The sequence below is a fragment of the Pongo pygmaeus genome, chromosome 6 (genome assembly GCF_028885625.2).
Source record: "Pongo pygmaeus isolate AG05252 chromosome 6, NHGRI_mPonPyg2-v2.0_pri, whole genome shotgun sequence".
Lineage (NCBI taxonomy): Eukaryota > Metazoa > Chordata > Mammalia > Primates > Hominidae > Pongo > Pongo pygmaeus.
The window spans coordinates 14,707,996-14,723,610 of record NC_072379.2 but is presented as its reverse complement, the minus strand read 5'-3'; the positions used below and the strand labels follow the sequence as shown (position 1 = coordinate 14,723,610).

The window sequence follows — 15,615 nt, the reverse complement described above, 5'->3', positions numbered from 1 at the left end:
GCTGCAGTTTTCATTTGCTGCGTGGACAGATGGGGGTGAGGAAAGGTGGGAAACGAACCTGGCTCTTAGGCTTTGTGCTGCTGTGACTTGGAGAATCAAAGAAACTAAGTCTCTGAGAGGGACAATGCAGCACCCACCCGAAGTGCTGTCATCCCTAAAGTCTTGGATACTGACTCCAGTGGCCTCTGGCTGTCGCCTCCCACTCCAGCATGAGGGATCGGGTGCAAGCACAGAGGCCATGCAGAGTGGAGAGCAGAGAGAGTCAAGTCAGCGGGCAGTCGCCTTCAGGTTCTTGACTCGAGCTGACCTCCTGGGTGCTTGCAGTTGGCTGGAATGCCACTCCCTCAGGGATCACATCTGTGTCTAGAACTCCCAGGGACTTGGTAGGTTGTAAGTAAGGTTTGAAGATGATTGTTTTGTGCTTGTTTTAAGACAAAAGCTGTCTCCATGGCCTCTGTGAGCAGCCTCCCTTCATGCTGTTGGAATTTCCTTCTGACTTTTTTCATCCTGGCATGCTGAGATCTTCAATGATGGTTGTTTTAGATGTTGGCCACTTGGTAGTTAGGAGGGTGTGAGAAATTATTTCATACTTCAGCCAAGAAGTCTTTCTAGACTAAATTGTTCCTTTTCTCCCGACAGAGAAGAGGAGCTGTGTCATCATTCCAGTTCTTCAACTCCATTGGCGACAGACAAGGAGTCCCAGGGAGAAAAGGGTAGGTTGCTGAGCCAGGAGGAGGGGCTGCTGTTGGTGGTGGAAGTGTTTGTGGAGAATGTAGAGATTAATACCTATTGAAAAAAGGTCTTGAGCATTGCTATGTCTAAGGCATGTTAGATACAAAGAGAGAGATTTCCTGTCCTTCAGAAGTTTATAGTCTGATGAGGGAGAAAGGCTACAGACAGGGGCTAACGCTTGGATAGAGGTAAGCTCCGTTTGAGTCACCTGTGGGTGATCCCAGTAATTACTGCACAGTAAGCGGTTTGTGTGCACGCCTTAATCTTGGAAACACCATCCAAGCAACCAAACCATAGAAGATTGAATCTTTTCAGAGATACCCATTGAAAACTCAGTGTGAAATGCAAAGTGGGTAGACACAACCATCCATTTCTGGTAGAGGGAAGGAAGCAAACAAGTCTTGATTTCTTTCTTTAGTTGCAGATACAACCCCAAGGAAGAAACAAAACTCGAATTCTCAGTCTACACCTGGCAGCTCTGGGCAGCGTAAGCGGAAAGTTCAGCTGCTGCCTTCTCGGCGAGGGGAACAGCTGACCTTGGTATGGTCTTGTCCATCTACTCCTGCCCTCCCCGGCTTAGCTCTCCTAAGTCTTAGGAACGCTAAGGACAAGTTTCTTCTGTTTTTTTTCTAATTTATTTTTGTTTTTGTTTTTTTGAGATAACATCCCTCTGTCACCCAGGTTGGAGTGCAGTGGCTCGATTTTGGCTCACCGTAACCTCTGCCTCCTGGGTTCAAGCAATTCTCCTGCCTCAGCCTCCCAAGTAGCTGGGATTACAGGCGCTCACTACCACGCCTGGCTAATTTTTTGTATTTTTAGTAGAGATGGGGTTTCACCATGTTGGCCAGGCCAGCCTCAAACTCCTGACCTCAAGTGATCCAGCTGGCTTGGCCTCCCAAAGTGCTGAGATTACAGGCGTGAGCCACCGTGCCCAGCCTTCCCGTTTTTTCTGATTAGCCTGACTTCTTCTTTTTCTCTTTGGTAGCCTCCACCTCCCCAGCTTGGCTATTCGATCACTGCCGAGGACCTAGACTTAGAGAAGAAGGCTTCGTTACAGTGGTTCAACCAGGCCTTGGAGGACAAGAGTGGTAAGGAGCACAGATCGTTGCACACTCGAGAGGTTTCAGGTGTCTCTTTTCTTTGGTTTTATTCTGGTGTTTGAAAAAATGGGTTTCTCTGGGAAAATCCCAAGTAGGGTTCCATGTTTTCTTGTGGTCTTTCTCACCTGAGATATCCATGTTGGTCTTCACGGGAACTGGACAGCAGGGACCACTGCAATTGAGGGCAGGCATTCCTCCATGAGCTGTGCTGAGACCCTGCTCTCCGACAGGCATCTGGAAAGAAGTCCCAGACAAGCCAGGACTGCTTCACCTTTCTTTGTTTCTTAGATGCTGCCTCGAACTCTGTCACTGAGACCCCACCTACCACTCAGCCTTCGTTTACCTTTACCCTGCCTCCTGCTGCAACTGCCTCCCCACCCACCTCCCTCCTGGCCCCAAGCACCAACCCACTGTTAGAGAGCTTGAAGAAGATGCAGAGTCCCCCGAGCCTGCCGCCCTGCCCAGGTGAGCTGGAGTGGGGCCGTGGATCCAGCCTTCTGAGCAGCATCCCCTGCTTGGGTTGGAATAAGGGCGTCGTGCCTGTCAGTCGCTGGAGATTGCTCTGCAGGCCGAATGCACCCTGGCTCAGCATGCCGGAGCGGGCCCACGTTTAACAGCGCCGGAGCCTGCATCAGGAAGTGTTAGAGAAGGGGTGCTGCGACACTCAGGATCTGAAGCCTGGCTCGTAGCTGCCCTGAGCCTCGCCTTCCTCATCTGTGAGATGAGAATGATCTTCCCGGTGCAGCACCTCTGAAGTGTGAATGTGGTGGTGTGGTCAGGATATCCTTGCCTATCAGAACCACCGGTCCAGAACAGTCCTGCTTCCTTTCCCTCCAGCACTTCGAGGGCTGCTGGTGTTCCCGGCCCAGGCCTTCATGGCACTGCGCGCACACACCTCTTTATCAGACGGTAACCTGGGGTTCGTACTCACCCTCCGTGCTCAAGGGCAGAGACTTCCCCATTCATAGTTGCGTGCTCTTAGCACCTGGCAGGTGAGCTTAGTAGGCAAATAAAGTGTATCTAGATTCATATGTGAACTTCAGAGTTCAGACAATTGGACTGTCTTAGTCTCTACACATTAGGCCCCCATTTAGGCCCCATTTTATCCCCTTCTGTCTGATGATCTGTGAGGTAGAAATAATGAACACTTCCTTGATTTACTGTACAGGCCTGTAGTGTAGACTTAGCTGAGTTTATTGACTGACTCTTGGATCCCAGGCTCTGTGGTAGGCGTGGGGAGGACACTGAAATACTGAATACCATCATCTTTGAAGTGTTTATTCCAACTTCACATTTTCTATTCTTCTTCCAGAATCTGCTGGAGCAGCAACCACTGAGGCCCCCTCGCCTCCAAAGACACCCGGCCTCCTGCCCCCGCTGGGTTTATCACAGTCAGGGCCTCCAGGGCTGCTCCCCAGCCCCTCCTTAGACTCCAAACCCCCGACCACTTTGCTGGGGCTGATCCCTGCTCCATCCACGGTACCAGCCACTGACACCAAGGCACCTCCAACCCTTCAGGCAGAGACGGCTACCAAACCCCAAGCCACATCTGCCCCGTTCCCCGCCCCCAAGCAAAGCTTCCTGTTTGGAACACACAACACCTCACCTTCCAGCCCTGCCGCCCCTGCTGCATCTTCAGCATCTCCCATGTTCAAGCCCATTTTCACGGCCCCACCCAAGAGTGAGAAGGAAGGCCGCACACCGCCTGGCCCTTCAGTCACAGCCACAGCGCCCTCCAGCTCCTCCCTCCCCACGACCACCAGCACCACAGCCCCGACCTTCCAGCCTGTCTTTAGCAGCATGGGGTCACCTGCGTCTGTGCCCTTGCCTGCTCCCTTCTTCAAGCAGACAACTACTCCCGCCACTGCTCCCACCACAACTGCCCCGCTCTTCACTGGCCTGGCCACCGCCACCTCTGCTGTGGCTCCCGTCACCTCCGCCAGTCCATCCACAGACTCTGCTTCGAAGCCTGCATTTGGCTTTGGCATAAACAGTGTGAGCAGCAGCAGTGTGAGCACCACGACCAGCACCGCCACTGCCGCCTCACAGTCTTTCCTCTTCGGGGTGCCCCAGGCCTCTGCTGCCAGCTTCACCCCGGCCATGGGCTCCATATTCCAGTTTGGCAAACCTCCTGCCCTGCCCACTACCACCACAGTCACCACCTTCAGCCAGTCCCTGCCCACTGCCGTGCCAACGGCCACCAGCAGCAGCGCTGCCGGCTTTAGCGGTTTTGGCAGCAGCCTCACCACCTCCGCCCCGGCCACCAGCAGCCAGGCCACTCTGACGTTCAGTAACACGAGCACCCCCACGTTCAACATTCCCTTTGGCTCAAGTGCCAAGTCCCCGCTCCCATCATATCCGGGAGCCAACCCCCAGCCCACATTTGGGGACGCTGAGGGGCAGCCACCGGGGGCCGCCAAGCCAGCCCTTGCCCCCAGCTTTGGCAGCTCTTTCACTTTTGGAAACTCTGCAGCCCCGGCCCCGGCTGCTGCACCCACACCTGCACCTGCGTCCACGATCAAGATCGTGCCTGCGCACGTGCCTACGCCCATCCAGCCTACCTTTGGCGGTGCCACGCACTCGGCGTTTGGGTTGAAAGCCACGGCTTTGGCCTTCGGCACTTCCGCCAGCTCACAGCCTGCCTTTGGCGGCTCCACTGCTGTCTTCTCCTTTGGTGCAGCCACCAGCTCCGGCTTTGGAGCCACCACCCAGACCGCCAGCAGCGGGAGCAGCAGCTCGGTGTTCGGCAGCACAACACCATCACCCTTCACGTTTGGGGGTTCGGCAGCCCCCGCTGGTAGCGGGAGCTTTGGGATCAATGTGGCCACCCCAGGCTCCAGCACCATCACCGGAGCGTTCAGCTTTGGAGCAGGACAAAGTGGGAGCACAGCCACCTCCATCCCCTTCACGGGAGGCTTAGGTCAGAACGCCCTGGGCACCACCGGCCAGAGCACACCGTTTGCCTTCAACATGGGCAGCACGCCTGAGAGCAAACCTGTGTTTGGAGGTAAGGAGGGGCGTGGACTTGGGCTGCCGGGCCGGAGTTCTCAGGGAGCTTATGCTGTGGCAGTGAAGAGACAGGCACTGAATGTAGAACTCAGTGAAATGCCAGGGCACGATACATGTTGTGCTAATGTAGTAATGACTGGAGGAGCCATTGTGGATTTAACTGGTCAAAGAAGGCCTTCTGAGTAATTAACAATTGTAAGCTGAAGGTTGGGCATAGTGGCTCACGCTTGTAATCCCAATATTTTGGGAGGCCAAGGAGTGTGGATCACTTGAGGCCAGGAGTTCAAGACCAGCCTGGGCAACTTGGGGAAACCCTGTCTCTACTAAAAATACCAAAAAATTAGCCGGGTGTGGTGGTACCCACCTGTAATCCCAGCTACTCGGGAGGCTGAGGCACAAGAATGTTTCAACCCAGGAGGTGGAGGTTGCAGTGAGCCAAGATCATGCCACTGTACTCCGGCCTGGGTGACAGAGCAAGACTCTGTCTCAAAAAAACAAACGTAAGCTGAGTATAGGGGTGGGGTGGGGGTGGGTACAGCACAAGTGGACATGCCTTTCAGGCCCAGGATGGCGCATGCAAAGGCCCAGAGGCAGAAACGTGTTTGGTACATTGAAGAGCAGAACAAAGACAAGCATAGCAGGAGGGCAGGAGCTGAAGCAGTGGTGTGGAAGGACGCCAAGAGGCGAGGATTGTTTGTGGCCAGGGTTGGGTGTTTGGGTCTTAAGTGTTCAGGAAAACCATTGCAGAATCAGGCAGAAGGATGCAGTGACGGTTCCTCCCGTGTGGAAGATGAACGTAGATCCCATGGCTTCTGTTTTCTTCGTGAAGTAGGAAGAAAATCTGGGAGAGAGAGTCGGGATAAAGTGTATAAAAAAGGGGTCTTTTGAAATAGTCATTTTCGACAGTGGGGGAAAGGAACATCATACTAAAAAGTGTAATCAGTTTCCAGGCAGTTTGTGGGCTGGCAAATTGTGATTGTGAAGTTAAAGTGAGGCCAGTTTGCATGGCATGCGTTTCCCAGCGACACTGTGGGTGTAGACCTAAGGTCAGTGGACAGCTGGTGCCACCCGGCCATGGAGACCCCAGCAAGCACAGCAGGAGGGGCAGCAGGTCAGTGCCCCGATGCAGCTCAGGGGGTGCAGGAGTGGAGAGCGGGTAAAGTCAGCTGCAGGAGGGGTGGTGCCTGCAGGAGATTGGGGAGCCGGAGCAGTTGTGGTGACAGTGTGGCTGCAGGAGTGGAGAGCGGGTAAAGTCAGCTGCAGGAGGGGTGGTGCCTGCAGGAGATTGGGGAGCCGGAGCAGTTGTGGTGACAGTGTGGATGCAGGAGTGGTGGCAGGGGTCGGGGAGAGGAGGTCATGGGGGTGGCAGGGTCGAGGGGCTGAGAGGACCATCAGTCAGCCCCACAGGGCGAAGTCACCATGAGTGGTGATGGGGAGGAAGCCAGTGAGCCAGGGGTCCTCTGTGAATCAGGGAGTGAGCTGGCAGTTGACAGGTGACATGAGGACATGGCAGATTAAAGTGATCTGAACTTGAGTTTTACGGTATTTAGGGAAGGAAGAGAAACAGTGTGGAAGCAGCGTGGGAGCACAGGGAGCCTCCCCTTGCCCGGGCCGGGGGCCAAGCCCTGAGAGCAGCCTTCCCTGCAGAGGGGCTGCCAGAGAGGGCATCGGGCAGGCAGCCAGAGCCAGTCAGGGCAAGGCCGGGGAAGGGAAGGTACCATGGGGCATCACAAAAGATGAGGGGTGGACAAACCAGGCTTCAGAGGGGAGGAGACAGTGGCTAGGGGGAAAAGGCCTGAACAGAGGAGGTAGCCAACCCGGGTACGCTAGAAGGCGGGGGCCCCAGAGTACTCCCCTCTGCAGCGATGGTCAGGAGGCCCACAAGGTGGCTGCGGGGCAGGGGGGCTTTTTTTCTCTGGCATGGCGTGGCCATTAGCAGGTGGGAGAAGCAGGTTGAGCTGGGGCACCAGGCATGAAGACTTGGTTGTCCGGCTCAGCTGCTGATGGAGGAGTGCCCCAGAAGCAGGAGTGGGGCTGAGGGTCCTGTGGGAAGTGCCTTGCGGAGCACAGGCTCCTGCCCGGCTCCTCGCCTGCCTCCGCTCTCTGCTCACTGGCCAGCTCTCTGCTCTCTTCATTCCAGGCACCGCCACCCCTACCTTTGGTCAGAACACCCCTGCGCCTGGAGTGGGCACATCGGGCAGCAGCCTCTCCTTTGGGGCATCCTCAGCACCCGCCCAAGGCTTCGTTGGCGTTGGACCGTTCGGTAAGCGGCAAGCCGCCCTGTGGCCCTGCTCGTCTGTCTGAGGTGGGGTTGGGCAGGGTGGCAGGCTCCTGGCCCTCTGAGGCCCCGTGAAGATCAGGTTCAGCACAGGAAAGACATTTCGGGTTAGGAGTCCAGCACAGCCCAGGGATGGGAGGTGGATGGCAGAGATCAGAGAGGAGCTGCCCGGGGTGGAAGTTTGCCTCCCATGGGAAGCCAGGTAAAAATGGATTCGTGGGCCTCGCTCTGAGACTCCCTGGGAGTTTGCATTTCAGGAGGCTCCTCCCGTACAGTGTTTCTGACGCAGCGGGGAAAGCCCTATTGAGGCACCCTGTGTTTTGTTACTGGCCTGGCCTTCCAGAGATTCGGGCACCCAGAGCCAGTCTCAGGTAGCAGCTGCCCTGATGAGGTCTTGTTGAATCTTTCCAGGATCGGCGGCCCCTTCATTTTCCATTGGTGCGGGATCCAAGACCCCAGGGGCTCGACAGCGACTGCAGGCCCGAAGGCAGCACACCCGCAAAAAATAGCCTTTGTCCCCTGTCCCTGCTCCACCCCTTCCCTAAATCTGGACCTTGGCACCTGCTAGGAAGAGCCTTGGACCCTTCCAGTTGCGTAAAGCAAACCTACCCCGGATCTCTGGCTTCAGCCGCCAGGGGGTAGTGGCAGCCCTGGGGCCCTTTCCCTTCTCCTGGAGGAAGCACAAGCCTCAGGGATGGGGAAGCAGGATGCGGAGGGCCAAAGCCCGGGACCTCTACTTGAACAGTTCCACTGGGGAGGCTGGAGAACTAAGGAAACACCTGTACATAGTGTCCGCTGCCCTGACTCCCGCTTAGCACAGCCTTAGGCAGGCGCCCCTTCCGCCTTTCCCCGAGAGCCGTTGTCGCTGGAGGGTGCAGGGTCCAGCCCGCCTGGATCGCTGGTGTGCACCTGATGGGATTTGGGAAATGGGTTATCCCTAAAGCTTTATCTTGCTTGGCTTAGCTGTGAGAGGTGGTTCTCTCCTCTGGTCCCTTCTGGGGACTCTGTTTCCCCATTTCTTGCTGCTGTGTTCCTCACCGGTTCCTTGCAGGATTCCTTCCTTTTTAAATGCCCTTGAATCTAGCTTTGCCTTGGAGACCCCAGTGAGTGCTGCTCCTGCCATTTTTTTCCTGCCAAGTCTGAATCAATGTTTCGTCTCCAACCCTCTGCCAGTTTGGCCCCTCAAAGCTTGGTGGCTCAAGACTGTTAGCCTGGCAGAGCCAGGGGTGAGATACCTCGCTCCAGGAGGGAGAAGCTCTTGGAGCAGGCAGGATGCCCACCGCTGCTTCAGCTGCCTCCTCGCCCAGCTATCCTTTGGCCCCATTGGGCCCTCGTCTGCCTCTCCAGGATTGTATGTTTCAAGCCTTGTCCTGTGTTCCTTTGTCTGACGCTCTGTGTGTTGCTCTTTGAATCGAGTTTGGAGGAAGAATTGAGTTGTATGAGTGGCGGCATGTTGGTAGTGCCGGACTTCCTGTTTCAAGTTTTCTGGGGCCTCGCTAATTGAATGTGGAAAGTAGCACCACTTGACGGCTACAAGTGCCGACTCCTGAATTTTCCAATGGTGTTCTGACTTCAAGGGCTGGCAGCCCGGGAGAATGGGTCCCGGGGGAAGCAAAGACCTCTTCCCTCTGCTGTTTCTGTCCCACTTAACTGACCTCACTGGAGGCTACATCACCCAGAGTAGATGTTAGAAAATCTAAATTAATGAACCATATTTTTAAAATCCTATTTTTCCCAAACAGGGCCCTCTGCAGCCCATCCTTTCCTTCTGTCCTTCTGAAACCACATACCCCAGGCCCAAGCGCCTTGCTGCCACGCCCAACCTCTTTGGGAGAAGTATGAATGCGTGTGTCTAAATTAAAAGAAAAAAATATTTAAACGTTTTTTAACAAAAATTTATTTTTGTATTTAAGCTAAATTGCCTTTTAAATTCCTTCAAGCTTGGTTCATTGAGGTGGTTAAGTATAAATGCTATTAACTAGGAATTAGTGGTATAGTTAAGTTATGCCTGTACAAAGAGGAAGCTCAAATGCTGTCCCCGGCAGCTTTCCTGGGGGACTAGAGCTCCTTCTGGCCACGTTATATGAAATGTAATTCTTATTTTATAAATAATGTGATGTAAATGTAACCAGTGCCCCCTCCCCGATGTGACTGAGGGTGTTTGGTGGAGGGGCTGCTCCTTCCCACCCCTCAGAACAGCTCTGATCCTCGTTAATACCCGGCTGCGTGTGCAGCTGAGGAAGGAGTGAACCTCAAGCCTAAATACCTGTTAGGATTGGAGGGTCGGGGTGGGCCTGGGCCTGGGCCTAGCAATCAAGCTTCTACCTGTACCTTACGTAAGGTAGACCCTCCTAGTGTCAGTACCTGAGCTAGTTTACCTCAGTTCCGCAGGCAGGACAGCCAGTCCGGGAACCCTGAGTGAGTGTGAGTGTAGATGTGTACAGTATACACACTGGACGGCAGCGGGAGGCTGGGACTTTCCATTACAAATAGAGACTTCATTCCTGTTGAGTCTAGTTGGAATTTTTAGTATGAATGTGAGATTTTTCTCCTGCTTGTGACATTAAGAATAAAAAACTGTGATCTATCATAGAATATGTTCTGCATTTTATTTCTGCAGGCAACACTTTGCTTACCAGCAAGAACATAGCCCGAGGAAGGGACCCAATAACCTTTCAAAACCCAAACTGCTGCCTGCGGTGAGGGCCCAGGGTCCTCCACGGAAAGGACGGGTGTCTTCCTTTCCCACCAGGAAGGAGTCAGCCCAGAGCCTCTGCTATGTGCAAGGCGGTGTGCAAGCACCAGCTGCGGCTTTTTGCTGTCTCTTCTTTCTCTTTGGGGCTGGGCTGGGTGTGCATTCTGGTGCTGATGCTTTGGCCTGTGAGGCTGAGCTAGAGAAGTGTAGATGTTAGATGTGCTGGTGCCATCCTGCGCCTCCCAAGCACACCCCCACTTACTCACCTCGGCACCTCGACCCGTTCAATTACAGCAACGAAGAAGCCACCGCTGAGCGTGGTCTCGGGAGAAGCCCGGAGGCAGTGCTCGGCACCCGGGAACGTGCTCAGGCCTCGGTGGGGCCAGGCAGGCAGGGCGGGAGCTAGCCTGCAAGAGAAACAGCCCCAATGCTGGGTAAGAGAGCAGCTCACCCCGTCCCCTCCACCCACAACCCTGGCACACACCCTGTACCTGAAGGCACCGGGGTTCTGCTGCAGCGCATCTCGCACCACATCTTCATTCTCCTCCCGGCAGAGGGAGCACGTGGAGTAGACGAGCCGCTGCAGGGAAGGGAAAGTGAGCGCGTGGCACAGGGCTCGCTGCTGGAACCCTGCCAGGGCATGCAGACGCGCCGGGCTAGGTGTGCCTGCCCCAGGCTCCTCCAGCTGTCTGCTCGGCATACCTAAGGAAAAGCGTGTCTCAGTTACACAGCTTCACAGAGAACTTTTGTCCCAGGGGCCCAAGCCCATTAAAGTGTCAGAACTAAGACCAAAACAAATGACTCCAGGTCTAAGCTGCTGTGGACCTGCGAGTTCCTCGGCCACGCTTTCTCGCCATCTCACCCGAGCCACTGCAGGAAGGATCCAGCAGGATGTAGTGGACCTCACGGTAGCGCGGGTCTGAGGGGGAGACCGCCAGGAAGTCCTCCTCAGCCAGCTCACAGCAAGAGACGCCAGCCCGGGCCAGCAGCGTGGCCATGGACGCTAGCCGCTTGGCATCCAGGTCAAAGGCAAAGATCTTCCTAAGGCAGAGGGCAGAGCAGGGGTGAGCTGAGCACGCATGGAGCAGCTAAGGGCCTGTCACAGCTGACACAGACAACCAGAACATGCAGGTTAAGCCAGGACACACAATATTGGAACGGCCTACATTTAAAGGGCCCAGAGTCAGAGGTAACTGGCCTGGGGCCTCTGTCCCAAGGGCTAAGAGATCCACATCTCACACCTGCGGTGGGGGAAGCTTAGCTTGGGGCAAATACCGTTAACTGCTTTGATGCAGCAGGAAAGAGTTAAGCGAAAGTCATCCTTTCAGCCTTCATTACCCACTGAAAGGCACAGAATCAAACCCCATGTCCTCCTCCTGCTCCTGCCTGTGGCACTCACCCTTGGTTCTTCAGAAGAGCAGCCAAGTGACTCGTCTTATTGCCTGGGGCGGCACAGGCATCGATGACATGGGAGCCTGGCAGGGGGTCCAGCAGCATGGCTGGGAGACAGCTGGCCTGGCGGGCAGAGCACAGAGGCCGGGTAAACAGAGACCCCAGGCTAGGCCCTTCCCGTGCCTACACATTCTTCCCTTTTCTATTCCTCTTGCCTACCCTGTCCTGCAGAATGAGGTGTCCGGCCCGGTACAGTGGGTGCTCATGCAGATCTGTCTGGGCGGGAAACACCAGCAGCTCCGGCATCAAGGGGTCCAGGAGAAAATGCTTCCCCTTGAGGGCTCGAAAGTCGTCGAGGCTGCCAGGGAAGAAGAACCATTCATTCATCATTTCCTAAATTTCTTCCTGCCAGGCCCCATTTCAATGGTTCATTCATGCAACAAATGTTACCACAGCTACGGAGTAATCAACAGGGTGATAAGGGAATCCGGGAATCCGCAGTTGAGGGAATGGGTTGTCAGGCCAGACTGATGGGTCAGGAGCCCCCTCTACTCTTTACCAGCAGTGGGAGCCTGGGCAATTGATTCAATCTCAAGCCCCACTGACATTCTGTAAAATAGTAGGTGTGAGGATTCAATGAGCCAATATATCCAAGATACTTGGCACAAATTAATAAATGTTAGCTATTTCTGTTGAAGCATAACCTTGGAGAAAGGTTACTTTACAGGGGGGTGAGGGGATGCAGGGAGGTGAGAGCTGAGCTCATTCTTGTTGGATGAGGAGTTAGTCATGTGAGGCGCTTAGGTTAAAACTACATTCACTGTAACTCAGTAAAGGAGTCCCGCCCAGTCTCCCCGACCCATGCAGAAATGGGCCTAGAGAGTCACATGTCTCAGTTCAGAAATCTATCAAAGTGGCAGAGCTGGAATTTAAACACAAGCAGTCGTTCTCTGCTATTCCACCCTGGTGTCCAAGCAACATGGTAGGGCAGAAGGAAGAGGATCTTACAAAGAGTGGGAGAAAGGGAGAGGGGCAGAGGCTGCTTCTCAGAGCCACCAAAGGACAAAACGAGACAGGTGTGAGCCCAGTGGAGGAGGCATGGGGCAGGGACCAGCCACTGTTGCTGGCACACTGGTGCACGCAGCACCGTGGCAGATGGACCTGAGAGAAGGCAGGAGGGACAGCACAGTGGAGCCAAGAAAGGGCTTAGCATGGCCAGGCGCGGTGACTCACGCCTGTAATCCCAGCACTTTGGGAGGCCGAGGCAGGCAGATCACCTGAAGTCAGGAGCTCGAGACCAGCCTGACCAACATGGAGAAACCCCGTCTCTACTAAAAATACAAAATTAGCCGGGCATGGTGCTGCAATCCCAGCTACTCAGGAGGCTGAGGCAGGAGAATTGCTTGAACCCGGGAGGCAGAGGTTGCAGTGAGCCGAGATCGCGCCATTGCACTCCAGCCTGGGCAACAAGAGCAAAACCCTTGTCTCAAAAAAAAAAAAAAAAAAAAAAAAGAGGGCTTAGTAGGGGAGTAACAGCATCAGATCTGGCTTTAGAGCTTCCTACAGTCAACCTCAAGGAGGAAATTGCAGTGAGACAGTCGGGAAGCAGAGACCAGTCTGGGAAGTTCTTGTGGTCATCCCAATAAGAAATGAGTGCTTAAGCTAGGAAGTGTCCGAGGGGCTGAAGAGAAAGGAGTGGAGGCTAGATGTGGTGGCTCACGCCTGTAATCCGAGCACTTTGGGAGACCAAGGCGGGCAGATCACCTGAGTTCAGGAGTTTGAGACCAGCATGGCCAACATGGTGAAACCTCATCTCTACTAAAAATACAAAAATTAGCTGGGCATGATGGTGGGAGCCTCTAATCCCAGCTACTTGGGAGGCTGAGGCAGGAGCATCGCTTGAACCCGGGAGACAGTGAGCCAAGATCATGCCACTGCACTCCAGCCTGGATGACAGAGTGAGACTCAGTCTGAAAAAAAGAGAGGAGGCCGGGCGTGGTGGCTCAAGCCTGTAATCCCAGCACTTTGGGAGGCCGAGGCGGGTGGATCACCTGAGGTCAGGAGTTCAAGACCAGCCCGGCCAACATGGTGAAACCCTGTCTCTACTAAAAATACAAAAAATTAGCCGGGTGTTGTGGCGGGCGCCTGTAATCCCAGCTACTTGGGAGGCTGAGGCAAGAGAATTGCTTGAAACTGGGAGGCGGAGGTTGCAGTGAGCCAAGATTGTGCCACTGCACTCCAGCCTGGGCAACAAGAGTGAAACTCCGTCTCAAAAAAAAAAAAAAAAGAGAGGAGTGGAGCTGAGAAAGATGCTCAAGGTGGAGGAGTAAATGATTGGAGGGAGGGGAAGGAAGCACCTAGGATGACTCAGTTTCTGGCTTGACCAAACGGGTGGAAGAAGGTGACATCTGTTAGATTAAACTGGGGATGTACTAGGTGTAAAGTCTGAGAGGAAAGATGACAAATGCAGCGACTGTAGCATCTGTGGTGCATTCGTATGAACCTGAGGAGGGAAGAATGCAAGAGGGAAGTCTACACTGGGCGGTGAGAATCACCAAGTGGGAGGCAGGAGTTAAAGCTAGAGAAAAAACGGAGAGCTCAAGAAGAATATAGAATGAGGCTCCTAGGAGTTCGATGTTTAAGGGATGGCAGGAAGACAAACCTTGGAGATGGAGAAACTGCTGGAAAGGTAGGAAGAAAGCCCAGAGAGCAAAATCGCAACTATCCAGCCACTTCTCTTCCCAGTACCCCAGACACCTCCCTAGATGAGGACAGCCAGGGCTCTAAGCTCTCACCTGGAAGCCCGACCCTGATAGGAGAAACCTTGTCTCTTGAAATAATCAACTACATCATCGGAGCAGGTCTTGAGAGTGTTCACACGCACAAATCGAGGCAGCTGGGAGGCTAGATAGGACGCAATGAGCAGTGAGTAGGCAGGAGCAAAGTTCCCCGCCTCCCCCACCCCCCAACTCCTTCCAGCTCACCTGGACCAGGCCTGGATCCCACTTCCAACAGGTCCTCATTCCGGCTCACACCCCGATGAACCTTGAGCCGAGCCAACTCAGCCTTGAGCCTCGCCTGGTGCCGGCCCAACAGAGCCTTCCATCGGCCCCCACCCCCTCGAAAGCCCTTTCCCAACAACAACTCATACACTAGTACCTGGGAATGAGGGAACAAAGACAAAAACAAAAACGCCCTAAGCATGAAGCATGAATGCCTTAGAACTAATTCTAATGGAGCCCCGGCACTGGAATGGCTAAACAGATCACCTGACAGATACAGGTGGGATACCTTATCCAAGATCACACCAGAAATTAACTACAGAACAGGATCGGAACCTGGCGTCTTGCTTCCCAGCCTTAGACCCTTTCTCCACCGATGTTCACCAGTAGACCTCTGCACCCAACTTCTTGCCAACATTACCCTTTCGTGGGTTTGGGTTTTCTTTTTAGAATGGGGTCTAGCTCTGCCGCCCAGGCTGAAGTGCAATGGCCAGATCATAGCTCACTGCAGCTTCGAACTCCTGGGCTCAAGTGATCCTCCCCCCCTTAGCCTCCCGAGTAGCTGGGACCACAGGTGCGCGCCGCCACGCCCGAATTCCTTACAGTCTCCGCCGCTACCACTTTGTACTTCGGTTATTTAATCCTTCAAAACACTCAAAGTTAAAGCATTTTCATCCCATCTCAATTCGTAAACCAGGGAAGGTCGGCTCATACTCATTTCAGATGAGCGACTTGCTCCAGTCCCGCCGTGCACGGCAGCAGAGCTGAGACCAGATGACAAAGCGCTGACCGTCGGGGTTCACTTCCCCGTCCCTCCCCTCCCCTCACCTTGGCCAGGTGCGGCCGCAGCTTCTTCTCCGCACGGAGGAGGCCGGCGCTGGCGATCACGGCATCCAGCACGGCGGAGTAGCGCTGCGTTTCGCACACCAGCGCGTACAGCTGCTTCACGTTCTGTGTGGCCGAGGAAGACAAGCTGGGTCGGGGGCTCCGCCGGCCCTCCTCGCCGGGCCCCACCTCCCGACCCCACCCGGGCCCGTTCCACCCCACCCCGGGTTCCTCACCCCCTACCCCTACTTCTTGCGCCCGGGCCCGCTACCTGGAAGTTGCTGGAGTACACCAACCCCTTGATAGAGCCCTGGCGGCTCTCCACGCCGGCCAGCACGCCTGCAGCTGCAGCATACAGCCCCATGTTCCCGCGCGCCTTTACGGCTCTGTCGCAAAACGCACCCGGCTCTGCGCCCGCCCGGACTTCCGGGGTCAAAAAGCACGACCTTCCGGGACCGGAAGTGCCGGTCGAAGCCCCTCTGCAAGGCGTGTCTGTGATCGCGCACCTGCCGGGGTAGGGAGTGCGACGCTGCAATCCCGTTTCGCCACTTCTTCTCTAGTTCTTAAGTTTTTGCCAGTCTG

At 54.9% G+C, this 15,615-nt stretch overlaps 2 protein-coding genes across 2 annotated transcripts in view; one reads left to right on the top strand and one right to left on the bottom strand.

The window, feature by feature from the left end:
• POM121 (POM121 transmembrane nucleoporin) overlaps positions 1-9,714 on the top strand; it is a 24,959-nt gene extending 15,245 nt beyond the window's left edge. The window contains exons 7-13 of the mRNA XM_054493816.2: positions 640-713; positions 1,151-1,272; positions 1,718-1,820; positions 2,121-2,297; positions 3,145-4,839; positions 6,982-7,104; positions 7,531-9,714. Coding sequence (XP_054349791.1) covers positions 640-713; positions 1,151-1,272; positions 1,718-1,820; positions 2,121-2,297; positions 3,145-4,839; positions 6,982-7,104; positions 7,531-7,628 — 2,392 coding nt within the window. The 3' untranslated portion in view covers positions 7,629-9,714. The remainder of the gene's footprint in view (positions 1-639; positions 714-1,150; positions 1,273-1,717; positions 1,821-2,120; positions 2,298-3,144; positions 4,840-6,981; positions 7,105-7,530) is intronic.
• Positions 9,707-15,615, bottom strand: NSUN5 (NOP2/Sun RNA methyltransferase 5). Its single transcript, XM_054493817.2, has 10 exons — positions 15,305-15,615; positions 15,037-15,159; positions 14,191-14,365; positions 14,002-14,110; positions 11,426-11,564; positions 11,214-11,329; positions 10,677-10,855; positions 10,306-10,516; positions 10,081-10,221; positions 9,707-10,010 (listed from the first exon to the last, which is right to left on the bottom strand). The coding sequence occupies exons 1-10, from the start codon at positions 15,395-15,397 to the stop codon at positions 9,896-9,898; spliced, it is 1,401 nt and encodes a 466-aa protein (XP_054349792.1). The 5' UTR covers positions 15,398-15,615; the 3' UTR covers positions 9,707-9,895.